This window comes from Peromyscus leucopus, chromosome 4 (assembly GCF_004664715.2).
Source record: "Peromyscus leucopus breed LL Stock chromosome 4, UCI_PerLeu_2.1, whole genome shotgun sequence".
Taxonomy (NCBI): Eukaryota; Metazoa; Chordata; class Mammalia; order Rodentia; family Cricetidae; genus Peromyscus; species Peromyscus leucopus.
The window spans coordinates 96,268,991-96,296,990 of record NC_051066.1 but is presented as its reverse complement, the minus strand read 5'-3'; the positions used below and the strand labels follow the sequence as shown (position 1 = coordinate 96,296,990).

The 28,000-nt window shown below is 40.7% G+C and overlaps 2 protein-coding genes across 9 annotated transcripts in view; one reads left to right on the top strand and one right to left on the bottom strand.

Annotated features, from left to right (window-relative positions):
• Ganc (glucosidase alpha, neutral C) overlaps positions 1 to 1,532 on the bottom strand; it is a 55,126-nt gene extending 53,594 nt beyond the window's left edge. For 2 of the 3 annotated variants that reach the window (XM_028854469.2, XM_028854471.2), the window contains exon 1: positions 108 to 196. In XM_028854469.2, coding sequence (XP_028710302.1) covers positions 108 to 136 — 29 coding nt within the window. In that variant the 5' untranslated portion in view covers positions 137 to 196. Of the gene's footprint in view, positions 1 to 107 lie in introns of all 3 variants that reach the window. The other variant, XM_028854468.2, reaches the window with a different exon arrangement.
• The window catches only part of Tmem87a (transmembrane protein 87A), a 52,689-nt gene continuing 25,750 nt past the window's right edge, over positions 1,062 to 28,000 (top strand). For 3 of the 6 annotated variants that reach the window (XM_028854473.2, XM_028854472.2, XM_028854474.2), the window contains exons 1-9: positions 1,062 to 1,273; positions 2,469 to 2,529; positions 7,629 to 7,714; positions 13,317 to 13,430; positions 14,008 to 14,061; positions 14,149 to 14,193; positions 21,664 to 21,781; positions 26,183 to 26,244; positions 27,224 to 27,407. In XM_028854473.2, the coding sequence (XP_028710306.1) occupies positions 1,118 to 1,273; positions 2,469 to 2,529; positions 7,629 to 7,714; positions 13,317 to 13,430; positions 14,008 to 14,061; positions 14,149 to 14,193; positions 21,664 to 21,781; positions 26,183 to 26,244; positions 27,224 to 27,407 (880 nt within the window). In that variant the 5' untranslated portion in view covers positions 1,062 to 1,117. The remainder of the gene's footprint in view (positions 1,274 to 2,468; positions 2,530 to 7,628; positions 7,715 to 13,316; positions 13,431 to 14,007; positions 14,062 to 14,148; positions 14,194 to 21,663; positions 21,782 to 26,182; positions 26,245 to 27,223; positions 27,408 to 28,000) is intronic. The other 3 variants (XM_037205158.1, XM_037205159.1, XR_003732867.2) reach the window with 2 other exon arrangements.

The window sequence follows — 28,000 nt, the reverse complement described above, 5'->3', positions numbered from 1 at the left end:
AAGCAAATACCAAGCATTCAAGGAAGTGCGATTAAAACATTAAGCGAAGCCTTCAAACTGAAAGGTTGTTGTAGGAGTCAGTTCCTGAGGGAGCAATTGGTCTTTACCTGATTTCCTCTTTCTCAGCTGCTTCCATGGCTTCGCTGTTAACTCTGCCTAGCTCCTAACTCTCAGGCCACAGCCTTTGGAGGTCTTTTTTAAAAAGGTAACAAGCAGACTTCACAGTCAGATTTATAGAAAATAGGAGTCCCTTCCAGATGTTTAAGGGGCTGGGGGACAAATCCTGACCTTTTCTCCTGGGATTTTCTCAGGTGCAAACTAGCGCGCCTACAGGGATATACTTAATAAATTATCTTGGTTGAGAGTGACGGATGAACCTTGCTTTTATTGGCGGAGGAGGCGTGCACGCAAAGAGCCCTAGAGGTTAAAATCCAGAGCGTGAGTACAGGAAGCACTAAGACAGTCTTAGTTAGGGTCTGTCTCAGTGGCTGTGGCTCTATAATACCGAAAGCTGACCCGATCTCTCCCCACGTTTAGTTTTGGGTAGGGAGCGCCATCTGGATCATTGCTGGACGTTGACGTCGCCGGTCAACCTGCTGCCGCTGACCTACAGTCTTTCGGAGTTAAAGGGGACTTCGAAGCTCATGGATCGCTTCTACTCCAACCCTGCCAAATTCCAGGCTCTGCCTCCACAGCTCCACAGCCGGCGAACTCACGACTGGATGTCAATCATGCATCCAGTGTGCGCGCTTCTGTTGACTTCTGACCGGCGCCTGACCTTGACTTGGAAAGGATGAGGAGCCGGAAGAAGCGGGAGGAGCAGAGACTTGACAGTGCACTGAACTCCTTTAATGGTAGGAAGGACAGAGGGAAGTAGCGGACCTCAAAAGGTTTGGCTAGTTCACCCCCCGCCCCCGAGGCGACGCTTGGATCGAGACAGGAAGACGCCTGCGCAGTAGGCACAAAGTTTTGGGAGCGCTCCGATGGTCGAGGAGTCGCAGTTTCAAGGACCCGGATAATCCCGCCCACAGAGCAGAGCCGGAAGAGGGTGGGACAAGCCGGAAGAAGGCGGGACTAGCCAGCCGGAAGCAGGCTCAATGCTTTGGGTAGTCGCTTCATGGCTGTGAAGATGGCGGTAGCTGCGTGGCTTCAGGTGTCTCCTGTCATTTTTCTTCTTTTGGGGTCGCCGCCGTTCCCATTGTCGTTTTTTGGTGCAGGACCAGCACCCGTGTCTGCTGCAGATAGATCAAAGTGGCACGTTCCGATGCCGTCGGTGAGTGTTAGGAGTCCCTACTGAGCCTGGAGGGGGATGAGAGGTGGGGCTACGGTGGCCCAAGGGGTCCAGGATGGTCTCAGGAAAGTCGGTTTCCAAAGGGGGTGGGATACCCTGAGTGTGCTGTGCAGACGGGGTCTCACCTGCCCGGAGCTGAGAGCTGCTCTGTTTGCTGTAGCTAGAAGGCGTTTGAGAGCCTAGTGGGTTCTCACCGGGAAAGTACGGAACTTTCAGCGCCAAACTTGAGAGAAACTTGATGCACAGGTACATAGTAGTTTCTCTTTCAGCTAGAATGTCACAAAATCCAGTAACCTACGCTTGCATGAAAGGGATCTGTAAATAGGAGTCCTTATTTTTAACTGTAGTGGTTTTATATTTTATAAAAATATTTCTACGGATGTGAAGGCTTGATCTGGTTTAAACTTCGAAATGTTTTTGTGATTAGGGGGACATAGGGATTTTTTTTTTTTAAATGCGTTTTGACATGGGAATGGCCAAAACGGAACAGTTCTAAAATGTAATGTGGTAACGATAGCCTTTCGTTTGGATAGTTAACTGATACGTTGACCTATTCCCCTCTCGGTTTTAAGACCTCGTTTGAGTCAGAGTAGTATTTTGAACCACAAAAACCAAACTTTGGCAAGAACTGCTTTAAAAACCATTAGCTGTTTTGTTGACTTGCTTTGCTTTTGTCCTGTTCACTCTACATTTATATGGCAAATTTTGCAGCTTTTATTCATTTTAGCAAAAGTTTCTGAGTTTTGAATTATAGTTGTCTATTTGTTACTGAAATGATTAATCGTTCTTTTAAATTTAAAAGTAAAAACTGCTCAAAGGTTATTTGAACGCTATGCCTGGTTGTTCTGAGGAATAAAGAAAAGGAACTGCACATCTCATGATTGTAAGCATTGGAGCTTGTGCCCTTTTTAACTCTACAGTGATGCTTTTAGCTTGAGTTGAAATCTGAGGTAGCCTCCCATGTATAGTCCCAGCTTTATGCCTTTGGGGAGGAATTCATGACAACACTGAGGGGCAAGAGCCAGTAGTTTGGATGTGATTGACTTTCACTAAAAGAAACGATGTTGTCCTTTTGATTAAGAAAATTAATTTGAATATTTTATAAATTTAGGTATTCATATTCTGTCTTGAAAATCAAAATGCCCTGATGCTAACTATCTTTCTTTTATCTTTGCAGGGGAAAAATTACTTTAGTTTCGGAAAGATTCTTTTCAGAAATACTACTATCTTACTGAAATGTGAGTTTTTAAATTTTGTTGTTATTTGAGCTTCTTAAACTTAGAAGCTTATTTTCTACCTTAGTCTGCTTGTGTGTGCGTGTATGAATATGTGTGTATATGCATATGAAGCCCAGAGGTCAATTACTTGTATCTTCCTCCGTTCCTGTCTACCCTATTGTTTTGAGACAAGGTCTCTCCCTTAACTTGTAGCTTGCTGGTTGGCTAGATTGGCTGACCAGCAAGCCTCAGGGATCTTCTGTCTCTTTCTCCCCAGCACTGGGATTACAGGCGTGGATGATGATTTTTTTTTTTTTTTTTCTGAGACAGGGTTTCTCTGTAGTTTTGGAGCCTATCCTGAAACTCGTTTTGTAGACTAGGCTGGCCTCGAACTCACAGAGATCTGCCTGGCTCTGCCTCCTGAGTGTTGGGATTAAAGGCCTATGCCACCACCGCCCGGCCATGGATCAAATTTTAATGTGAGTGCTGGGGATCTAAACTCAGGTCCTGATATTTGTGTGGGGAGCAAGTTACCAAAAGAGTCATCTCTCTAGCCCCTTAATACATTTTAAGTCTAGAAATTTAATAGGTTGGCACTGTTTAGATACAAACATTTAGTATAACTAAATTTCTATCAGTGAATAATATTCAGAATACTTGTATAAATTTTTATTGTCTTAGTCTCGTTTTTCAGTTTATTATGTATAGATACACTATTATATGTAGCTTATATTACATATTTGTATTATATATTACATACTCTATTGAATTCATATGTTGACTATAATGCTACACAGAGTGTATATATATGTTTATGTATGAAAATTATGACTATATTTAATTATATTTTAGTTGTATTTAATTTTTTTGGTTGACTGCTTACATTATTTTTAAATCTGTTCTGAGTCAGAAGTATCACTGATTTAACTCTTGTGTACTTGTTAGCTGTTTACTGGAAACATGGTCTAGGCTTGTCAGACATTGGCTCAGATATTCAGTAGATCCTTTGTTTACCAAGGGAGTGTTTAATGCTTCAAGGAACAATGAGTTCAGGGATATTACCAGGAAATAGGGATTATGTAGAAGAAAACCAGTTTGTCTAGTGAGACAACCACAGGATCTGGAGCTAAATTGTCCTGTGTGTATTAAAACCTCCTTTTAATTTTGAGACTTTTTTATTTTTGGAAGCAAATGATCATGGGTTGCTCTATTTTGGAGATGGGATAATACTTTAGATCACCATTGTAGTGTGATCTTTTTTGTTTGTTTGTTAAAACAGGGTCTCACTAGGTAGCTCAAGGCCAGTCTTAGGCTCTTAAGTGCTTAGATTATAGGCATAGGCTACCATGCGTTGTTTCATGTCTGTTTTGAACATACCTTTCTACCTGAAAATACAGTAACGTCATAGTTGAGTTATTTTATTCTTTTGTTTAAGAAGTGGTTATAAAATAACTACTGTGTGCTGAGTACTCTTAGATACTAGAAAAGTTGAAAAATTCTCTTCTCTCATTGAGCTTACGCTGTAGTGGGAGTGAACGGAGTAGGTCAGATTCCTGTGACAAATACACTCGTGATGGTTAGTTTTCATTGTCAACTTAGCACAACTCAGAATTACTTGGGAAAAGAATCTCAATGAGGGGTTGTCTAGATCAGGTCCGTCAGTGGCCATGTCTGTGGGGGATTGTCTAATTGTGTTAATTGATATGGGGCATTCCAACATATATGTAGGCAGGACCATTCCCTAGCTTTGGGTCCTGAACTGTGTAGGAATAGAGGAATCTGAGTTGAACAGCATGAATGCATGCGTTGATTCCTCCTTGCCTTTGAGTGTGGATATGATGTGAGTAGCTGCCTCAAGTCCCCGACACCTAGACTTCATTCCAGTGAGGACCATAACCTGGGATTTTGTACTAAAATAAACCCTTTCTCCTCTAAGTTGGTTTTTGTCACAAATGTTTTATCCAGCCAAAGAAACAAAGCTAGGAACACACACTATCCATGACAATATCTCCTAATGACTTCAATTTGATTTGACTCTTGTTTTGTGAGGTTGGTTTACTGGCTGTTCACTCAGAGATGTGAGGAGTGGAAGAATCTAGTTGCTTAGCATAGTTTGGTGGTTTGGCTCTACTCCTGTTATGTACAGTCCTCTTCTAGTTTGCTTTTGACCTGATGGTATTTTACCAAGTTTAACAGTCTCCACATTAAAAATGTCTACATTTTGTTGTTTTGTGGAAGATCTGAGGTTCCTTAAATTTTGTTTTTATTTTTTGTTATTCCTATAGTTTCTCATATTTACTCTCTTTGATTTTATGGTGTATGACTTCCATAACACAGGTGGGACCATGTTCTTTGTCTCAGAGCTTGTCATTTAAAGTTCTAAACATTGTCTTACCTGTCTTTTAACACTTAACTTACTTTTATATTTGCAACAAAATTCCCAGCAAATCTTTTCTTTAGGACCTAAACTTTACATTTATTTGTTCCCTCACTTCTGTATGTGAACACAGGCATCCCATGGTGTATGTGTGGAAATCAGGGCTGTTTGCTAGAGTCAGTTGTCTCCTTCCACCATGTGGGTCCTGGGGATAGAACTCAGCTCTTTAACAGACTCCCTAGCCCATCTTGCTGGCCCTGTTTTCTGACTTTAAACTAATATACCCTATCGACTTGTGTTCTCCTGTTAGTAGTCAACTGTTAATCTTTCTATCTTTCCTATAAATTCTCAGCTGACCAGATTTTTGCATATCCTAATAGGACCCTGGTTTGATTCCAGCACTCACATACCAGTTCATAGTCATTTGTAACTCCAGTTCCAGGGATCTGGCGCCCTCTTCTGGCATTCCTGGGCATCAGGGTCATAGTGGTACACAGACAAAACAGGCAAAACAAACACGCATAAAATTTAAAAAAAAAAAAATTTATTAAGGGTTAGTTAAGGAAACAGTTTAAAACAAAGCTAGGAATGCTTTAATTCTGTTGCTAATTATTTTTATTATCTTAAAATTTTAACTAATTAATTAATGTTTGCTTTTTGAGATAGGGTCTCTCTATATAGCCTTGGCTGGCCTGGAGCTCACCATGTAGACCAGGCTGGCTTAGAACTCATAGAGAGATCTGCTTGCCTCTGCCTCCTCCTAAGTGTTAGTATTCAAGGTATAGGTTATAACCTCCTGATTGCATCTTTTGTTGTGAATGAAAGTCGATTCCTGGGGCTGGAGAGATGGGTCAGTGGTTAAGAGCACTTGTTCTTGCAGAAGACCCAGGTTCAATTCCTAGTACCCCACATGGTGGTTCGCAACTGTTCATAATTCTAGGTCCAGGATGCAAATGATACACAGGCATACATGTGAGTAAAACATGCACATAAGTGAATAAATCTAAGAAAAAAGAGTAGGTTTCTAAATGCAGTCATACTTATTGTTCTTATTCTTGCAAAACATAAGGCAGCTTCCATATTTTTTTTCTTCCACAGCTGGAATCAAAGATGAAGTTTTAATTAGATGTTTCTTTTGTTGTGAAACAAAATAATTTTTTTTTTTTTGTAGCTGAGATTGAACCCAGGGCCTTGCGCTTGCTAGGCAAGTGCTCTACCACTGAGCTAAATCCCCAACCCCCAAAATAAATTCTTTTTTTTTTTTTTTTTTTTTTGGTTTTTCGAGACAGGGTTTCTCTGTGTAGCTTTGCGCCTTTCCTGGAGCTCACTTGGTAGCCCAGGCTGGCCTCGAACTCACAGAGATCTGCCTGGCTCTGCCTCCCGAGTGCTGGGATTAAAGGCGTGCGCCACCAACGCCCGGCCCTCAAAATAAATTCTTAAATGCAGTCATACTTGTTTTTTATTTTATAGGTTTATTTGTTTGTTTGTTTTGAGACAGTCTCATGTAGCTGAAGTTGGCCCTGAATTCCTGATCCTTCTGCTTCCACCTGCCAAGTGCTAGAATTACAGGCAAGCAAAGCTGCACCCGCTGCCATCATGTTTATTTTGGGCATGTTTGCACAGAGGAGTCTCTAGTATCTTGTCCCACCTCCCAGGACAGTTGAGTTTACCTTCTTAAATCTTCAGACCGATGCTTTGGTTCTTTAGAACATTGTGTTCCAAACTATGTGGGGTTTTGTTATGTGTGTATGTAATAGGGTATATATGTGTTCAGTTATTTGCATAGGTTGAGCCTGTGCATTTCAGAGGATATTGAGTGTCGTGCTATATCTGTCAGTCTCCACTTATTTCTTTGAGACAGGGTCTCTCACTGAACCTGGAACTAGGCTGGTGGCATCAAGTTTAGACAGGGCATCAGATCAGATCCTTGGGAACTGGAGTGACAGACGGCCATGTGCTACCTACCATGTGGTGCTAGAAATTGAACCTCAGTTCTCTGGAAGAACAGCCAGTTCTCTTAACTGCTGAGCCATTTCTCCAGCCCCCTTTATGCATTCTTGCTGACTTTCCAAGTCCAAGCCATGAATATCTCTCAGTGGATCTGTTTAAAACACCATTAACAATCATGAATATTCTGCTATCCCTGATACCATTATTCTGTATTTCTCCAGTAAGGTTGTGGCCTTTTAAAAGATCTTAGACCATTTCTTTTTCCCATTTCCCTCTTAATCTAACACTCTGCTATTAAACCTTTGTATATGTGTGTTCTGCTTGGTAAATACTTGAATAATAAAAGTCTAGTTTTAGGTTAGGATTGCCTTATGCCCAGGTTTTTCTCAATATAGATCTAGAGGTTTGGGACACAGAGATAGACCTACATTTCCAAAAGGGTTAAAGAAAGAAAACCCCTTAGCTACAGTACCACTTCTGAAAGAGCAGTGATATTATCTAAAGGCTGCCTGGGCATCTGGGCATGCTAGCTCACCCCTGTAATCTCAACACTTGGGAGCCTGAGTGAATTTGAGGCCAGCTTGAGCTGCACAATGAGATCCTGCTTCAGAATAAACACCAAGAAAGAAAGAACAGTTATTTTTGCTTATATGACTTGATTTCCTTATGTTTAAAGAAGGAATATTGAGTATCTCAGTTTAGGGTGGAAAATAAATAGGCTATTAGTAGAAAATGCTGGAAGAATGCTTCATTTGGAATTCTCTTGTGTTTACAAGTATTTCTTCTTCCATAGTTGATGGAGAGCCTTGTGATCTGTCTTTGAATATAACCTGGTTTCTGAAAAGTGCTGATTGCTACAATGAAATCTACAACTTCAAGGTAAAGAATATGAAAGTATATATGTTTCTTGGGACTTAATGGTCATCTGGCCCCAACCTCTTAACTTTACAGAAGAAAGAGCAGTGTGTATGTAGTTGTGGAGCTGCAGAGCTGAAACTATAGCCCATTCGGCCCAGTATGCAGACCTGTGTCAGCAGTTCTCAGGCTTCTTGTCTCAATTCATATCCTTAAAAAAACTGTAGCTAGATGTGGTGGTGCAGGCCTTTAATCCCAGCACTTTGGAGGCAGAGGCAGGCAGATACCAGGTTTACGGCCAGCCTGGTCTACACAGTGAGTTCCAGGACAGCCAGGGCTACACAGAGAAACCCTGTCTTGAAAAACAAAAACAAAAAATTATGGACTCAAAAAGCCTTTGTTTTTAAAATTTTTTAAACATTTGTGTTTATTGAGGTATATTTACACACAGAAGCCATTGCAGGAGTGTGGATGTCAGAAAAGAACTTGAGGGGGTCCGTTTCCTCCTACCGTGTGGGTTCTAGGGATTGAACACAGGGCGCCAAGCTTGGCAGCAGATGCCTTTCTTTGCTGAACAAATTTTCTGGTCCTCCACAAGGCTTTTATTTGTGGTTTCCTCTTTTGAAAATTAAAACGTGGGCTAGAGAGATGGCTCAGTGATTAAGAGCACTGGCTGCTCCTCTAGAGGACCTGAGTTTAATTCCCAGTACCCACATGCCAACTCACAACTTCCCATAGCTTCAGTTCCAGGGGATCTGAGTCCCTCTCCTGGTCTCCACAGGCACACGCTTGGTGTACAGACATACATGCAGCAAAAACACCCATACATATAAAATAACTCTTAAAAAGAAGGTAAAACAAAATATTGAGAAATTTATTATTTTAAAGTAGCAATAATAAAGTCATAAGGTCTTGTCTCAAAAAAAAAGTCACAGAAGAGCAGCATTGTTTTGTGGTCTTGTTAGATGTCTTTAATTAAAATCTGGCACGACAGAAGACAGCTAGGTTTTTTACTTAGTCCTGTGATAAATTGCTTGAAACATATGTTGAGAAAAATCTGATTTCATAAAGATATATAGTTAGAAAATGGTATTTTAATGACCTTTTCATGTAATCAGGATGTCCTTTGTTTTTATACCACAACTTTTTATGTGGTGTTAAAGGTTAATTGTAATACAGAATTGAAATCATATTAATGAACTTTTTACATTATGTAATATAAATACATGTTTATTGTACTTTTAAAGATTTTATTTATTTTTATTTTATGTGTATGGGTGTTTTATTTTATGTGTATGGGTGTTTGTACATGTGTGCAGTACCCTTGGAGGCCAGAAGAGGGCATCAGCTTCTCTGGAACTGGAGTTTCAGACAGCTGTGAGCTTGCGTGTGGGTGTTGGGCATTGAATCTGGGTCCTCCAGAAGAGCAGCTAATTCTCTTGACTGCTAAGCTCTGCTTGATTTCTGTATGCTGGGGATATAACCCAGGGCTTCATTCATGCTAGACAAACCCTGCCGACTAAACTACATCCCTGGCTTCTGTATTGAAGTTTTATAGGAACATTTGACAGTGTTGGTGATTGCTCTCATTATATAACATTGAGGTGTTGAGCATATGTTACTCTGGCAGAGGGCTAGAGTTTTGTTTACTGCTCAAAACCGCCCTAACTCTAGCTCCAGGGGATCTAAAACCCTAGCTTCCATGGGCACTCCCTGATCTACACATGATTATAAATATCTCACAACACACACACACACACAGCTTGTCTTCATAAGACATAAAAATAGTTATTTTGGATTGCTACAGGATAAAAGTGTGGAGATGGGCTGGAGAGATGGCTCAGTAGTTAAGAATACGGTAGTGCAAATTCTAATTATTCTTAATAATAAAAACCTGGAGTCAGATATTGGAGTAAATGCTGAAAGATCAGAGAAGTAAAGGAGCCAGCCACTAGAGAGACTTCTTACCTCTGCCAAATCCTCAGACTGAAGGGACTGAGCTCCTGTCTCCTCCCACCTCATATTCCTCTCTCTGCCCAGCCATATCACTTCCCATCTCCACCTCCCTAGTGCTGGGATTAAAGGCGTGTGCCTCCACTGCCTAGTTTTGTTTCTCTTCTCTTTTAGACTGAATCAATCTCATGTAGTCCAGGGTGGCCTTGAACTCCTGATCTTCCTGCTTCCTTTCCCCAGTGCTGGGATTAAAGGTGTGTACCACCCCTGTCTGGCCTCTGTGGTTAACTAGTGGCTAGTTCCACACTCTGATCTCCAAGCAAACTTTGTTAGAGCACAAGGAAAATATCACCACATTTCCCCTTTATGTCCACAATAAAAAAGAGATTGTAAGTAATATAAGAAAAACTATATACAATAAGTACAATAACTATATATAATATATACAGGCAATAAATATATCAACAATGTCTAGTTCATAAACATTTGACAAATTCAGAGAAAATATTCCATTATCTATCCTATTTTGGTGAGTCCAAAAGGTTGTACCTAATTCACTTTCTATTCTAACTTGCATTACCAAAACTATCTTTATGTCTTTCAACCTTATACATTTTGCATTCCTTTAGTGAATTTCTTTTCTGAATCTGGTAACAAGGGAAACTATAACTTTGACTATAAAGTCTTCAACTCCATCAGAGACCCGAAAAGGAAATTGTGGGGACCCACAGAGGCTTCCTAGTGAGAACTTACTCAGGTTCAGAGAATCTTGGCTTGCTTTACCCAGCAGGGCTGCATAATGGATGATTTGACCATGGGTGTGGTTGCCAGGTGTTTGAAGGGTCTACACTTGGCTATACAGTGTACTTTGATCTTGCAAGGGGGAGGTCTTTTGCATCTCTCCTTGGCATTGTTATACAAAGCCCTTTTGTATGCTGGCTGTTGGGTATTGACTCAGGCCCTCCCGAAGCTGTGTTCCTGTGTTTCTGTGTTTTTTCTCTTCATCTAGGTCTCTCTTTCTATCTGATATTTTATCATTCCTCTCTCCTCCATTTAAGAACCCTTTGAAAGGTGGGAACAGTAAGAGCTGGACTTCCATAGGAAATATTATTACTTGAGTAAGCAGGAAGTGCAAGCAAGTGACTTCCAAAAATTGTGAGAAATGACAGAAACGACTGCCTGGACAGTCACCCAAGGCCTACAGGCCTAGGATATCTCACAGACTTACCTGTGAAGCAGGATATTCTGAAGGGCTGTCCTATCTTGTCTTGGCAAAGTTCAGCAGTCTTTTTCTTTGTGTCCTGCTTGTCCCATTTGGACAGCATACTGTCTTACATACAGGAAGCATACACTTTCTTGCCCAGTGGCTGACTTTTGCCGCAAAGAAAGTAAACTCCATGTGGAGTTTCTTCGATGCCCATCATCTTCTCTGAAGTAGGTTGGTGCTGACAGGAGCAGACATGTCTCATTGTCATTAAAAAGAAAAGAAAAGAAAAGAAACTGTGTTATTAAAACATCTTAAATGCCTATTCTGTAGATCTCTGAAGTGTTTGAAGACCCCCTGTCTACTTAAAATGTATCTCTGTTTGACCTTAAAAACATTCCTAACATGACTACAAGTTTAATTGTAACAAATGACTAACTACTAACTTGCACTTCTTTATTATCCTAAATAGTTTGTAATAATAACTTTCAAGGATTAGAAATTTGCATTACATTGTTTAATGACTTGCATAGGTACAATATCTTGAATAAGATTAGAAATGTATGTACAGTATATTGTACAAAAATATGTACAGTATTATTGTACAAAAATAATCTTAAATTTGTATCAGTATACAAAGATCCATATTGATGTAAAATATTTAAGACTATTAGTTGCTTTTTTTGGTTTAAAAGTAGATTAAATAATCTACCCTTATCCTATCATATTTATATCCCCCTTTTTTCTTTTCAGTTTTCAAAAACTGTGAATCTAATCTTCTTTGTTCAACTTTTTCCTGACCATTACCAATAACAACTTGTAACCAACCACTCTAAACAATAACAAATATCCATAACCCATTCAAAGACCAAAAACCACCCACCCCACCTCTTGCGAATGAGATATTTATACCTTAAGAAGTGTTAAAGAGTCAAAATAAAACCAAAGGATTATGAGATTATTGGCAGTAAAATAGTCCCTAAATTTTTGTTTTTCTCATGACCCATATCAGAATATCATATATACTGCTTTTACAGAGGTTCTGAGTTCAGTTTCCAGCACCCACCCAACTCACAGCCAAGCTGCCTGTGACTACGGCTTCTGGGGGTGTCATGTTTCCATAACCATATACCATATACGTGATTGTTTTTAAAGTATGGAGATGATAAGCAGATGGTTACAGATTTGAAATATTGAAGACTTTCTCATGACTATGGTTTGGATATGAGAGAAAAATCACAGAACTGATACATGATATTTTTTTGTGTGTGTGACTATCAGAAATGGGCTATGATTGGCAACAACAGTTTTACATTCTAAGCTTATGAGCATAAATGATCTTTTTGTAGATTTTGTTAATTTGGTCAAGTAACCATGTGATTAAAAACCCCTTTGTATCTGAAAATTTACTAGTCTTCTCAGAACTGTTAGAGAATTACCTTTTGGGAGCCAAAGACTACGATTTTGTGCATTATTTTAAAGATTTATTTATTTATTTATTTGTGTGTGTGCTTACACATGTTTGTGCCAACCGAGTGCATGTATACCAGGAGAGAGTGCTGTGTCTTCTGCAGCTAGAGTCACAGGCTGCTGTGAGCCACTTGATATGTGTTCTGGGAACCGAACGTGGGTTCTCGGGAACAACAGCAAATGCTCCTGCCCCAGAATTCTGTACTTCAGAGTTTAATTGTAGATTCTTCTTTTACAATACTGTGTGTCAGAGGACAGCCTGTGGGAGTCTGTTCTCTACCTCCACTACAGCATGGGTTCTGGGGATTGAACGTGTGTGTGTGTGTGTGTGTGTGTGTGTGTGTGTGTGTGTGTGTGTCCGAGTGTCCGAGTCCCAGCACACTGTGGGGGAGGTTAGAGGGAAACTTTCAGGAGTTGTCTGTCCTTCCACCGTGGGTTCTGGGAATTGAGCTCAGGTTGTCACAGGTTGCCCACTACGCCATCTTGCCAGCCATCATGTAATCTTGAGAGGGAGGGAGGGAGGGAGGGAGAAAATGAGAGAGAAAATGGAGAAAATGAGAGAGAGAATGAGAATGAGTGCTTGTGTGCCTGTGCATGTCCAGGCACATATGTGTGCAGAAGACAGCCTCTGGTGTTATTCAGATGCCCTCTCCTTTGTGGTTTTGAAACAAGGTCTGCCATTGGCCTGGATCTCATCAAGAGGCTAGGCTGGCTGACCAGCCCGTGAGCCCCAGAACCCTGCCTGTTTCCACGTCTCATACCCTAGGATCACAAAGACTCCCCTCCATGACCAGCTTGTTTTAGATAGGTTCTGAAGCCCAACCTCAAGTTTTTGTGCTTTCAAGACAAGTACTTTAGCACCTGAGCCATGTCCCCAGGCTCTCCTGTTGGTTTTTAAAGTGCCAGTTATACTTGTACTACAGTTTCATGCTTTGTTGTCCTCCAAGTAACCTGATTTGCAACAGGTGAGCTAAAACTTTGTATCTTCTGTTTTTCTAGGCAGAAGAAGTAGAGAAATATTTGGAAAATCTCAAGGAAAAGAAAGGCTTGTCTGGAAGATATCAAACGTCATCAAAATTATTTCAGAACTGTAGTGAACTCTATAAAGCACAGGTAACCTCTGGCAGTGGTTGGGAGGAAACAGAAGAGGTGAAAAAACAAAACAAAACAAACCGTAATGTCTGAACTTCTCCTGTGTCCATTGTTTCTATGCTAGTCCTTTCTTCTAGAAGAGATCGGAATCCTGTTAAGGAGAGCTGCACTTTTGATCTGTGTGCAGATTCTTGTGAAAGTTACATTGCTGTCTTACGTATTTCTGAATGTTGGCTTGGGTAGCTTTGAGTTCATTCATGCTGTATAGTCATCCCCACTGTCTGTTGCCTCAAGTACTAATGACTTTAAGTCTCGTTTTGTTGATTTGAATGAGAGAGACTCTGCTGATCTCCACCTGACACATGTGTCTTCTGTCTAAGGCTCTGGCGTTCCAGGTTGCTCTCCTCATGGAAAGACTGTGGGGCACTTGGGATCATGTTATGATCAGCAGGGTTTTCTTCACTTGTTTGAAATTAATTGTAAATTTTTTGTTTGCTGATGCTGTTATTTTTTACTGTATTGTTGTATGTTTTGCTTTAACCATTTCTAGGTATTTTGAACTTTTACTATTTATACATCTTTATTTTTTTTTTAATAGAGCTTTTCTGGGGATCTTATGCATCGACTTCCTCTTTTAGGAGAAAAACAGGAGGTAATTATTTTTCCTTACATATTTCTGAGAACAATGTAAAAACTATGAAGTAATTTTCTGTCTTCCTTTTTTTTTTTTTAATTGAAGTCTAAGGAGAATGGAACAAACCTTACCTTTACAGGAGACAGAATTGTAAGTATTTGGGCATTTGGGGCATTAGCATGTATGTTTGATGGTCAGATAGTTTTCTTTTGGTGTTATAACATTTAAGAAGGAAATTAAGACTAGACACTGCACACCACAATGGTGATAATGGCTGTTTCTAGATGATACTATGAGTGGTTTTTATTCTTTGTATTTTCTAGATTTTTTTTCAACTTTTTACTGATTCTTTATGGATTTCACATCCTGCATCCTGATCCCATTATTTCCCCGTCCCTTCATATCTGCCCTCTACCCTTGCAACCCTCCGCCCCCTGCCCAATAAAATAAAACAACAAAAACAAAAAAGGAAAAGGAAAAAAAAAGTCTTGGCATGGAAACTGTAGTATGACACAGTGGGTCACACAGTCTACCCTTCATTCTGTACGTCTTTACGTGCAAGTGTTCATTGCAATGACTCATTCGTTGGTCTGGTTCAAGGCCTCTGGCTTCTGCTACACCCTCGATACTGGGCCCTCACTGGGACTCCTCTTGGGTAACCTGTTGTTGCCCTGTGTCATGGAGATCCTGCAGCGTTGGATCTGCAGGTCTAGCTCCTTCACATGCTCCAGCAGATCATTTATGAGGTGGATGTTGGGGTGGGCCAACCCATAGCCCTGGTTCTGGGCCTGGATGGTAGCCGGGTTGGTCAGGCTGCCAGCCTTCCCTCATTATCACCACCAGGGTGAGCTCTCCAGCACTGCCCCAGCTAGCTCACCCACTGCAGCAGGCAGCAAGGGGCAGGGCCAGTTCTCCTGCTCTCATGCTCCTGGGACTGGCTCACCTGCACCCACACCTCCAGGGCCAGCTCCTGTTGTGCCCAGATGAGGTGCAGGGCCCGCTCTCCCGAGTGCTGCGGTTGGTGAGGGGCAGGGGCAGCTCTCCCACCTGATCCTTCTTTCTTTCTTTCTTTCTTTCTTTCTTTCTTTCTTTCTTTCTTTCTTTCTTTCTTTCTTTCTTTCTTTCTTTCTTTCTTTCTTTCTCTCTCTCTCTCTCTCTCTCTCTCTCTCTCTCCTCCCTCCTCCCTCCCTCCCTTTCTCCCTCCCTCCTCCCTCCTTCCTTCCTTTCACCTGTATTGCCTTGGGAGTCCTTCCCCTCTGTCAATATATATTTATAAACAAGAAGAAACTAGTTCAAAGAAATTTAAACTCAATCTGAAATTATCTGTGGTAGAATATAACTGGAAGAAACTATAGAAAAATGAAATCAGACCAAAAACTAGTTGTGATTTTTATGAATACAGATGTGTGAGGCTCGTTTATAACTGTTTCCTGGAGCTGTAAGAGATCACTCTGCAATCAAGAGCAACACTGCTCTTCCAGAGGACCCAGTTCTTTTTTGGTTCCCAGTCCCTATATGAGCTGCTCACAGCCACCTGTAACTCTAGCCCCAGACCCTATGTGAGCTGCTCACAGCCACCTGTAACTCTAGCCCCAGACGCCCCTTTGTGGCCTCTGCTGGAATCTACTAGTTGCACACACTTGGAAGACATACATGTAAGATTTAAAAAAAAAAAAACCAAAAACAAAAAAAACTATATAACTAATTCCTTAAACCTTTCCAGTTTAAAATATAGAGGAAATATATAGTTAACCATTTTAGATCATGTTTTTCACAAAGCTATTAAAGTTTTGATTTTTAAAGTTTTTTTTATGTTTTTCGGGGAGGTTCTTCACTTCACAAAATCTGACTGGCTGTATAACCCAGGCAAGCCTCCTAAGTGCTGGAATTATGGGCCTGGGCCACATTCCTGGCTTATGTTTCTAGTTTTGTACCAATTTTATCAAGACATACTTCACATCACACATTCATTCTTTAAAGGACAGCATTTGGTAGGCTTTAGTGTACTCACAGGTTACACAACCACTCTGCACCCACATCAGTCCATACCTCTCCCTTCCCCCAGGGTCTCTCTGTCCTCAGCCACTAAACTTGCCATCTCCCTGAGTTTGTCTGTCTGAAGCATTTTATATGATGGAATCATACCACACATGATTTTGTGTGTGACTTCTTTCTCAGTTTAACAATTCTGCCTTAGCCTTTCTTCCTGCCTGCTTAGACCCGCCCAGGGTGAGTGATGAGAGCCTTCTTGGCTCTCTCCAGGGCCTGGGCATAGCCCTGCACGTGTGTGGCTGTTGAGATTTCCAGGAGTAGTTTGGAGTTGAGACTCCACACAAGTGCCCCATTCTATAATTTTTTTCTTCTGAGGTTTTGTTCAGCTTCTTGATAAGTGCAGCCGCTTGTGTCACACCAGGCAGCTGTGATGGTCAACAACTGCTGTTGAGTGGTTTGGACAGGTGTCATGTACCCTGAGGAATTCTAAGTCAGGGCAGAAAGAACCCCATAGATTAGAGGGTTTTAGCAACTTGCCAGTCAACGCAAGTGAATGGTCTTTTTAGGGACCTCTAAGGCTGTTTTGCCTTTTCTTATGGCTGCCGTATAGTTGATCATAACTTGAAAAAATAAATCGGACAGGGTGTGCTGACACACACCTTAGTCCCAGCATTCCGAGGCAGGTGGATCTCTGTGTGTTCCAGGGCAGCCTGGTCTGTGTATCCTATCTGTTTTGACAGCTGTACAATAACATTTCCACCATGGTATTGTTACACAGAGTTAGCTTCGGGGCTCTGAAATAACCTACTCTCTGCCTTTCATCTCTATCTTCCTAAAACCTGACAATCACTGATCTTTTTACTGTTTATCTAGTTCCGCATTTTCTGGAATATCACCTGATTATAGTCAGAGAACTTAGAGCTTTTTCAGATTTCATATTGGCTTCTTCATAATATGCATTTGAAGTTCCTTCATATTTTCTGGTGGTTAGATAACTCATTTCTTTTTAGAGCTGAGTAATTTTTCATTGTTTGTTTATATCACTGTTTGGTATCTATTCACCTATTGAAGGACATCATGCTTGCTTTTAAGTTCTAGCTGTAAACATTTGTGTAAGGTTTTTGTGTGGATATAGATTTTCAGTTTATTTGGGTAAATGCAAAGGAGCATAATTGATGATTATATGGTAAAGGTGTGTTTAGTTTTGTATTAATTCTCATAGTTTATTACTTGACTGAAGATATAATGTATTAGAGACACAGTTACCCATGTATAGTATATCTTTCTCAGAGTATCTGTGTTTTAAATTATGACATGCAGCTTTCATGATCTCTTAGATGGGGGAGGAGGGGTGTACATGTCATGGTCACACATGGAAGTCAGAGGACAACTTTGTGGAGCTATGTCTCTCCTCCACCTTTATACTGGTTCTGGGGATCAAAATTAGGTCACCAGGCTTCTGAGGCAAGATCTTAACTGGTTGATCCATCTCACTGAAGAAGGAAGCTGCTGCATTGCATTGATGAATGCAGTGGTGTTTTGCTTCCCAGATCAGGCATGTTGCCCAGATAATGGCAACTTACAGTCCTTGATAAGTTTGTTGGTGCCAGGGATATAAATATAGAATTTACTCAACTATTTTGGCTGTGATTTTGTCTGGACTGACAGCTCACAGATAAAATCTGTTTAAGGACTTGCCTGTATTCTGCCGCACTCAGCATTCATAAGACTGAGTGGCATCTTGGTTGTGTTTGCCGAATGTATTTAGAGTCAAAGTTCTGGATTGCACCATCATAGGGAAAGTGGGCAAGCAATAGATAAGACCACAAAACCTGGAAAGAACAAGACCAAAAGGAGGTATTGGGGTGGGGGGGGCAACAAGCTTTGAAAAGCTCTTGTGTGCAGGGCAGGACACATGCTTTGAGGAGACTATAACTAGCTTTCATGCCAGCTGGCCTCACTGCACGCGGAGTGAAGGCTTGCTCCAGTCCGCAGGGACTAGGACTGCATCTTCCTCTTTCCCTTTTTATTTAGCTCCTGAAGTTTTAGGAAATCTTGTTGAAATAGTGGCTAGCCACTTCAGCTACAAAAACCTAGTGTTGGCTGGGGTGGAGCTCAGTGGTAGAATGCTTGCCTGGCACGTGTGAGGGCCTAGATTCAGCCTCCAGAACTGAAAACAATGAAAGGAAGGGAGGAGTCAGGCAGGCAGATAAACAAACCCAGATGCTGGTAGCCACACAGGGCAGAGTCTATAGAACTGATAAAAATAGTTTAGAAAAACCACTAAGCAAACAAAACTTCAGAGCACCCCCCCACACACACTACCATCAGTGAAGGGGCAGGATCTTTTGTCATCCACAATGTTCTGTTTTCAATAAACAGCTATGAGCTATGCAAAGAAAGTGGCGAATTTAAACAGAATTTCTAGAAAGCCTTTGAAGACATTCACACATTAGATGTAGAAAAGTTTTTTTTAAGTTTTATTTATTTATTATATATACAGTATTCTTCTGCATGCATGCCTGCATGCCAGAAGAAGGCACCAGATCTCATTAGGTGGTTGTGAGCTACCATGTGGTTGCTGGGAATTGAACTCAGGACCTCTGGAAGAGCAGTCAGTCCTCTTAACCTCTGAGCCATCTCTCCAGCTAGAAAAGACTTGGAATGAACTTTTTTTTTGTTTTTTTCGAAACAGTTCCTGTGTAGCTTGCGCTTTCTGAACTCGCTTTGAGACAGTGCTCGACTCACAGAGATCGCCTGCCTGCTCGAGTGGGATTAAAGGCGTGCGCCACCACCGCCCGGCCTGGAATGAACTTTTTTAAATGTGCTCACAAGAATGAAAGGAAAGAATGGACAACGTGTAAAGGGGAACCAGGAAGAAACAGATAAAGTTATAAAAAGGAGTGAGTAGGAATCGCACAGCTGAGACACATATAGTGACTTCTGGCTGTAAGTGCTGTAAACCAGCACTTGGGAGGCTGAGACAGGAGGATTCCAATAAGCCAGCTTGGGATTCATGGTGGCACCCTGTCATGAAACAGCAGAATGGAAACCATGGAGCTGAAAAGAGCATTGACTGAAGTGAAGAAGTGATGAGGTGCTGTCACTGCTTGAGCAGGTGCATCCTGAGATGGGCAGTTCAAGTTACTGTTGAGAGGACCCGAGAGAGCAGAGAATGAACACAAATGAACAAAGCCTTGGAGACCTATGCATCCATCATGTAGATCAGTGTGCACGTAATGGAAATCTGAAGAGAAAAGAGGTGTAAGAAGAAACAACAGCCAACACTTTCTACATTTAGCATGAATTTCTAGGATTCCAAGTAGGAGTGAACAAACAAGGTTTTATGCTTCTAAGTTATAATATTATTCATTCACAAAAATGAAGTAGTTATATGTGCCGTAACATAGATAACTTCGAAAACTATGAGACCAGCCAGATGTTAAAGGATAAACACTGTTTAATTCATCCCACTGATATGAAACGTCCACAGTAGACAAGTCTATGGAAGCAGGAAGTGGCGTAGTTGTCTCAAGTGGTGGTGGGAAGGAGAGGTGGAGTATTGACGCCTAATGAACAAGGGTCTACTTTTTTGGGAGGTTAGCAGTATTGTGGAGCTGGGCACTGCAGCATGTGTCTAGAGTCCCAGCTACTTAGAAACCCAAAGCAGTAGAGTTACTTAAGCACAAGGGTTAAAGATCAGCCTGAGAGACCTTGACTTAAAAAGTTTTGGTGTCACATTCCATTGAATTATGTTATGCCCAGTAACATGGTTAAGATTATGACATATATGAAATCTACTTCAATTAATAAAATCAAACAATAGTAACTGCTTAGCTGACAGGTTTGTTAAGACTAAACATGTAGCAAATGTTACATCCCTAACAGAGTGCCTGGCATATAGATGCTGCTTTTGCAAGATTAAAAATTTCTAGATCTGAGAGCTAAAGGTACTACATTTGTCAAATCTTAACTATGAAAATTAATCAGTACATCTTGAAATTTATAAGAGGTAGTTTTAAGATGTAAGAAATTAATAGCAGAGTAGTTTATTGCTCTAATTGGTTAATGATTAAGTTCAGGAAAGGTTCAGTAATTGTGAGTAATAGAACATAGGATGCTTATGACTTTGAAGCTGTACATTTCCCAGCATCCTCCTTGAAGAGAGAGACTAGCAGGGATCCAAGTATGGTTTCGGCATGACATGTAGTTGTTAGTGAAATAACTAGTGAATGTAGAGTTGAAGGATGTATCTGTTCATGGACTTGGGATTTGTATCATGGAATCTGTTGCATTCTAAGTTTTCTTGGGTTGCAGGACATTTTGATTCCTAGAGGAAAAGCATGATTCCACAGGGGTAAAATGTACCAATGTGTAAAATCTGTTGGGTTTCATTAGGTCAGTAATGCTTACCTAGAGAACTCTGGGTAAAACCTCCTTTTAAGACCATAGTAACCAGCTGCAAGTCTAAATAGTGGTGCCTCCTTTCACAGGTGAAGAGACTTTCCTTCATGGTAAGTGCCAATGCTTACTTACTGAGCCAGGGTCTCCTGATACAGTTGGTGGAAATTAAAATCAGGTCAGGTTGGAGAGGTCTCAGCAAGACTGAGGCTGAGACAAGTTTATTGCAAGCAACCAGACTTTTTATACCCTTATCAGAAACAGAACATAATGGTGGTTGCCAAGAAGAATACAGTTGTAGTTGCCAGGATAAAATGATGTTTGCAAGCTATACAGGGTATACAAGGTCAATGTCTAAGACTAATTCTGTCAGACTTCTATATCCTTCACTGACTTCTAGGAATGCAGAATGCACAAGTGGTCTGGATGCTCTACTACCTGAGGGTGTGCCCCGTTTTCTCAGGAACTGAAAGGCACACAGTGCCCCAGGAGTCATGGACCCTAACCTGAAAAACCTACGATGAACGCCTCTCAAGGCAGCTAGACCAGGCCAACTCCATGATTCCCTGCACCTCCACATCTCCTTTATCTTTATATTTTAATCTTGTTTGTAAAGACTCTTGAATGAAGAAAGCAAGGGTCACTGTCTCTTAGAGTCAAGGACTATTAATTTCCATGACTTTAAAGAGGCAAAAATCACTGCATTCTCACCACCTAGAGTAGGCTAAGGTGAAAGTTTTTATTTAAATGTGAGACCATGTCAGAATAGATTCTGGTAGTTTGGAAAAAGGAATTTGGTTCAGGGGAGAGAGAGTGTTTATACTCATATATGTGGGTTTTTTTTTTCTGTAGTGACATCAACAATGTTTTTATGTGATGTAATCTTTATTTTAAATTAATTTCACAGTAGATATATAAAATAAAATTATCCTAGCATGAGTTAGAGACTAAACTTAGTGACTTAATTGTGGTTTTTCTTTGTAAAAAATAAAAATGTTAAATTTAGACCTTTGTTATGGCAAGAATGCAAAGGACTGTGTTATATCAATTCATGATCTTGCCTACTTTGCTGTGTGTTCTATAGACTTGTCTCGTTTCAGAGGATGCAAACTGAAGTACTCCACTGCATTTCTGGGCTGTAATCTGGAGCAGTGTTTTTGTACTGTATTATTATCGTGTGCTCTGAGTCCTTGAGACTTGAAGTTTGATGCCTCTGTTCCTCCCTAGGCATTGCATGAACCATTGCAGACTTGGCAAGATGCACCGTATATTTTTATCGTGCATGTTGGCATTTCGTCCTCAAAGGAATCACCAAAGGAAAATGCACTGAGCAATCTTTTTACCAGTAAGTTCAATCATGTCTTTTAAAAATAGATTCTTTGTTTCATGCATGAGCGATATGAAGTGGGAAGGTTAGAAACACTTTTGTACATCTGGGCACAACCCACGCACTTTCTATGGATCAGATACTTGGTTTTATTTTACTTGCTTTGGCTTTCTTGCTATGAATATCTTTAGTGTTCTGTAGTATTTTGAAGTAGACTTTTAAAAACTTGATTTCAAATTAATTATCATTGATAATTTCTTAACATGAAAAGTTTTTCTTTTTTAAATTTACTTTTAAATTATGTGTCACAGTGCAATTATGTGCATAGAAGCTGGGCATCCTGTACTGGCATTACAGGTGGTTGTAAGCCTCCCAACATGGGGCTGGGATCTGAACTCAGGTCCTCTGAAAGAGAGGTTTGTACTCTAATCTGCTGAGCCATCTTTCCCGTTCCTCAAGAGTTTTCTTGTCTTCCTTTCTTCTGTAGCTACGTAACTTTCCGAGTCTTTACCTTTTACCTGGAATTTTGCAGTAACTGTTGTAGTTTCTGTGGTTTCCATTTTTGTTTATTTAAGTCTCTGTTCATAATAAGTTGTCCTGTAATTTTCTTTCCTCACACTGTCATTCACTGATTTGGCATCCAGATTATGATAACCTCATGTAGTGAATTAGAAATGTCCCTATTTTTATATTTTGCAAACAGTTGTAAAGAGTAAACTAACCTGTTTTTTTCTGTTAGAACTTTCCTTACACTACTGTTGGAATCTGATTCTCAGTGTCTACCAACCTCTGTAGGTTTTCTTTAATAGGAAAAAGGACTTTATTCTAGTTCTTTGTCCTCATATCAGAGGCATACATGTGTTTTGAGAAAGTGTTGATTGTATTCAAGATTTCAAATTTATTGACAAGTTTTTCTTACTTCTTTACAAGTATCTGTGTTTATTCCTTTTTATAATCTTTAATATTGCTAGGCATGGTGGGTACACATAACTCCAGCAATCAAGAAGTGGAAGCAGAAGGGTCAGGAGTTCACGGCCATCCTTGGCTGCACAGTGAATTTGAGGCTAGCTTGAAGTATATGAGACCCTGTCACAAAACCCCAGAAGTGATGTCTGGAGAGGTGGCTCAGTCAGTAAAGTCCTTGCCGCTCAAACGTGGGGGACTGAGATTGGATTCCTAGCCTTCAGCTCAAAAGCTGGCCCAGCGGTGAACCTCTGTAATCCCAGCACAGAAGAGGCAGAGACAGTTAGATCTCTGGAGCTGCTGGCCAGCCAGCGTAGCGGGGGAGTGCCAGGTTCTGTGAGAGACTCTGTCTCAGAATTTAAGATAGAGAGCAACTGGGGATGCTGCTGCCTGATATCAGCCTCTGTCCTCCACACATGTGTGCATGCTTACACACAGCGTGTACACTCACATATCACACACACAAACCCAAGAATTATGTAAATGATAGTCTTTTAGTATTGCTTTTGTGTTCTTAGGTTGTTAAGTCTCTGTGGAAGTTTGCTTTATTTTTATCCCTGTGGACTAGCTTTGGCTTTGTTAATTTTCCCAACTATTTTGTGTATTTCATTGACCTTTCTTATTTGATTCGCTTTTAAATTTTTATGATCCTTATAGTGAGTCCTTAACTCCCAGTTCAGAAATAGGTTTTGCTTTGCCCCATAGTGATATAGGGGTATAGCAGATCTAGACAGACCAGGTAGTGACCTGACATAATTTCTGGACCTTGGAATATGTATTTCTCTAGGTTAGTGGTTCTCAGCCTTCCTATTGCTGTGACCCTTTAATACAGTTCCTCATGTTGTGGTGATGCCCAATCATAAAATTATTTTCGTTGCTACTTCATAATTGTAATTTTGGTACTGTTATGAATCGTAATGTAAATATCTGATATTTGGGATTTTTGATATGTGACCCCTGTGAAGGCCCTTCATCCCCAAAAGGGGTTGCAAACCCACAGGGTAAGAACCATTGTTCTAGGTTTATAACTTTCTAACACGTTAAAAAAAAAAAAAAAGGCAGAAGAGAGCAGTTGCTGGTATTTACTTTTAATCAATTCATAAAGAAGAGGGAGAGAGGCCCTGCTTCACCCACTTTATGCATCTAACCAGACTCTGGTCCCTTTTTCCTGTTTGAATCTCACTAGTTTTAGCGAGTGTGAAAGAACTACAAATAAACTGCCATTCCCTGTTTTCATGACCAGAGTACAACATGACTGTGGCTTTAGCCTCCTGTGCTGGTCTGTGTTTCCATTCCATTTCGACTCCTGGAAATATTTCTCTTGTTTTCACAGTTAATATCTTGCTTTTTCTTTTCTTTTCTTTTCTTTCCTTTTTTTTTTTGTTACATACTTGTTTTTTTGGAACTGAGGGACACATTAAAGCATGCTTTAACATACCACCTGAAAGTCTAGAATCATCTCTCTGAACGATCTTTTCTTTCATCTTTTTTGTTTGTTTGTTTGTTTTCCAGTGCTGGGATTGGACCTAGGGCCTCACATATGCTGTGCAAGTATTGTACTTAGCCCAGATGTCTTCGTTTGATTTGTTTCTGAGACAAGGTCTAGCTGTATAATCCAGGTTGGCCTCAAACTTGGCAACAGTCCTCCTTCTCCAGTTTCCCAAATGCTGAGAGCATAAGTCTGTGACTTCTTCCATTGCCTCATTAAAGCCTTTGATGGAGCCTGGCATCAGAGGCCTGGATCTCTGTGTTTCAGGTGCTACAGTTACGGTCAGGCACCAAACCCAGCTAGCTACGTCAGTTTCCACTTATCAATCATTCCTAGTTTATTCAACTCTTTTATCAGTGACTGTGTTTAAACCATCAGTCTTTTATTGAGACAGGTCTCCTGGCTCAGACTGGCTCCAAACTCTGAATCCTCCTGCTTCTTTCAGATGCTCGGATTGTAGTCATGTACCACCATAACTGGCTCAAAACAGTTCATCTTATGATCAGTAGAGTTACTTCAATGAGGCAAATTTCTCTGATTCATCTTGTAGATAACACTTTTTGTTGTTGTTGTTGTTCCGTAAATGCTATGTATTAGTCAGGTTTCTGCAAAATGTTTGATAGCAAGTTCTGGGAAAGGTCGGTTCTGGTTTGGTGAATGGTGCTGTGCTTTGATCTGAACTTGTGTGAGTTCTTGTTCGTTTTGTTAGCTTTGGTTTTCATTCTTGAGTGAAGAGTCTGCTTATATAATTAGGGAGCTGTTGGATTGTCTTTATATCTTATTTTACCAGGGGCAGTGTATTACTTGTATAAATCCTTATGAATTTAAGCTTTTTAAAAAATACTCTCATTTTGAAAGTGATATCTGTCTTGCAAGATCATAAAAAATAAGTAAAAAACATTAGGGAAATATAGTAAAGATGGACAGAAGACAAGAATATTAGGAATACATTGTAAGAAGTGTACCAAGAATGTTTGGAATTTGTTTGTTTGTGTTTCGAAACAGGGTTTCTCTGTGTAGCTTTGCGCCTTTCCTGGAACTCTGTAGCACAGGCTGGCCTCGAACTCACAGAGATCCGCCTGCCTCTGCCTCCTGAGTGCTGAGATTAAAGGCATGCGCCACCACCGCCTGGCTGAGTGTTTGGAATTTAAAGGAGGTGGAATAGTTCTAGATGGAAGCTCAGGGATGGCTTTGCGAAGGAATGTCATTTAGTCTTTAAAGAATGTGAGTGTGGGACTGAGGAGGTCAGTGTGTAAAGTGCTTGTGAAGTGTTTACAAGGAGGATCCCAGTTCTATTCCCAGAACTTATAGGGGAATATCTAGGTGTGGTAGTGTACACTTGTAATCATAGCACTGGGGAGGCAGTGAAAGCAGAATCCACTGGGCTTACTGGCTGGCCAGCCTATCCTTTTTGGTGCTTTCTAGGCCAGTGAGAGACCCTGTCTCAAAAAAGAAAGTATCGGGAAATCAGGCATAGCACCTGAAGAGTGATACAGTTTTCTGGCCTCCACCAACATGAACACACAACCTGCACAAATACATTGTACACACACAGAGACTATGAATCTGGAAGGAGTCTTTCCCACTTAAGACAGGAGTGTGAGCCAGGCATAGTGGCACACTTTAATCCTAGCCTTCAGGAAGCAGAGGCAGGTAGATTTCTGTGAGTCCACCCTGGTCTACACAGTGAGTTCCAGGACAGCCAGAGCTACATAGTGAGACCTTATCTCAAAAACAAACAAACAAACAAACAAACAAACAAACAAAAAGACTAGATTGTGGATGAACCATGAGACTAATACATGGATTTCAAGTTACTGTATATATCTAATGTATTATTCATCGTGACTGAAGTATTTAAAAGTGAGTTGATGAAACTTTTACTAATTTAATAAAGTAATCATTAATCAGGGTTTTTTGTTTAATTACTGAATCTATCAAATTAATTGAGGCCTGTGTTTTGCCAGTGACTGTTGAAGTAAAGGGTCCCTATGAATACCTCACTCTTGAAGACTACCCACTGATGATTGTAAGTCAACATGTGCTTTTAACCTTGGCAGTAATTCATTTAGCATGAAATTTAATTTAGCATGAAAATTGTCTGTTTTGTAGCACTGTCTCATTAAAAGATTATTCCTGTGCTGTTCAGAAATTTTTACTTGAGGTTTTTACTTTTCTTTTTAAAAGAGATTTTCTTATTTTATATGGGTGTGAATGTTTTTGTCTGTTTGATTGCATGTTTACCACGTGAGAGCCTAGCACCTGCAGAGATAGGATGAAAGCATTGGATATACTGGACCTCCGGTTAAGGATGGTTGCGAGCCCGCCCCCATGTGGGTGTTGGGAACTGAATCCAGGTCCTTGCAAGAACAGTAAATGCTGAGCCATCTACCCAGACAGTGACCTTGAAAGAGTTAGCCCTTGGGCCTCGTTTATCTGTAAATGAAAAGGCCAGTGACTCCTGTAGACTCGGAAAGATCTCAGTGACCACCTCACAACTCAGATTTGGGTTCTGAGCAGGGTACACCTTGCTGTCATCTAGCTCTGAGCCCACTCATGGTGACTAAAGCCTGAGTCTTCTTTAGTATCGTGAGTGTGCAGACTTCTGCTCACAGTTGCTCCCTCTTCCTTGCCCTTTAATAGTTTTCCTTTTCATTTGTGCTCCATGGCCTCATGATTCTGCATCCCAGCTTGTCAGGCCTGTTTCTTCTTCTTCTTCACTGTTGTCTTCATTTTATCACTGGATTGTGAGTTAAAAAGGCCCAGTTAATGCAAAGAGCAGACATGCCTGAGGACAAGTTCTTCCTTCTGTAGTCTGCCTCTGTTCAAGACTGGATCATTCTTTCTTGTTTATTAGTATTACACACTAGAGATATAATTTTTTTTCTTTTCAAAAAGCAGGTCGAGTCTATTTTTGGGGTTTGTTATACCATATGTTGATTTTAAATCTAAATACTTGGTTCTTGATCCTAATTCTCCTTTTTTATTTCATTCCCAATTGACCACAGTTTTTCATGGTGATGTGTATTGTGTACGTCCTATTTGGTGTTCTCTGGCTGGCGTGGTCTGCTTGCTACTGGAGAGATCTGCTGAGAATTCAGTTTTGGATTGGTGCTGTCATCTTTCTGGGAATGTTTGAGAAAGCCGTGTTTTATGCAGAATTTCAGAATATCCGATACAAAGGAGAATCTGGTATGTTAAAAAAGTGCCATTTTAAAGATTGTGTTTGTTTATTTTGTGTGGGTCCATGTGTTGTGGCATGGTCCGTGTGCCTGTGGGGGTCAGAGGACAACTATGGGAGTCAGTTCTCTCCTGTCACCATGAGTGTCCCGGGGACTGAACTCAGGCGGTCAGGTGTGGCAGCAAGCACCTTTACCTGCTGAGCCATCTCACCAGACCCAAATTTGCTTTTTTTTTAAAGATTTATATTTTTTAAATTAACTGTATTTGTGGGCGGATGGGGAGGGTATTACATGCACATAAGTGCAGGTGCCTGTGGAGATCAGAGGGAGCAGATCTTCATGGAACCCAAGTTATAGGCAGTTAAGGGTCACCCAGTGTGAGTGCTGGGAACCATGTAAGTCCTCTGCAAGAGCAGTACAAACTCTTCACTGCTCAGCCATCTCTCCAGCCCCTGATTTGCCACTTTTTGATGGTGGATGAAATGCATGTCAACTTCTGTCAAGTCAGCAATGGTTACATAGGTCTGCTTTTCAAAAGTTACTTATTAAAATAACTAAAGCAGAATCACTGTCATTGTGACTTTTCCTCTCAATCTCATGTTT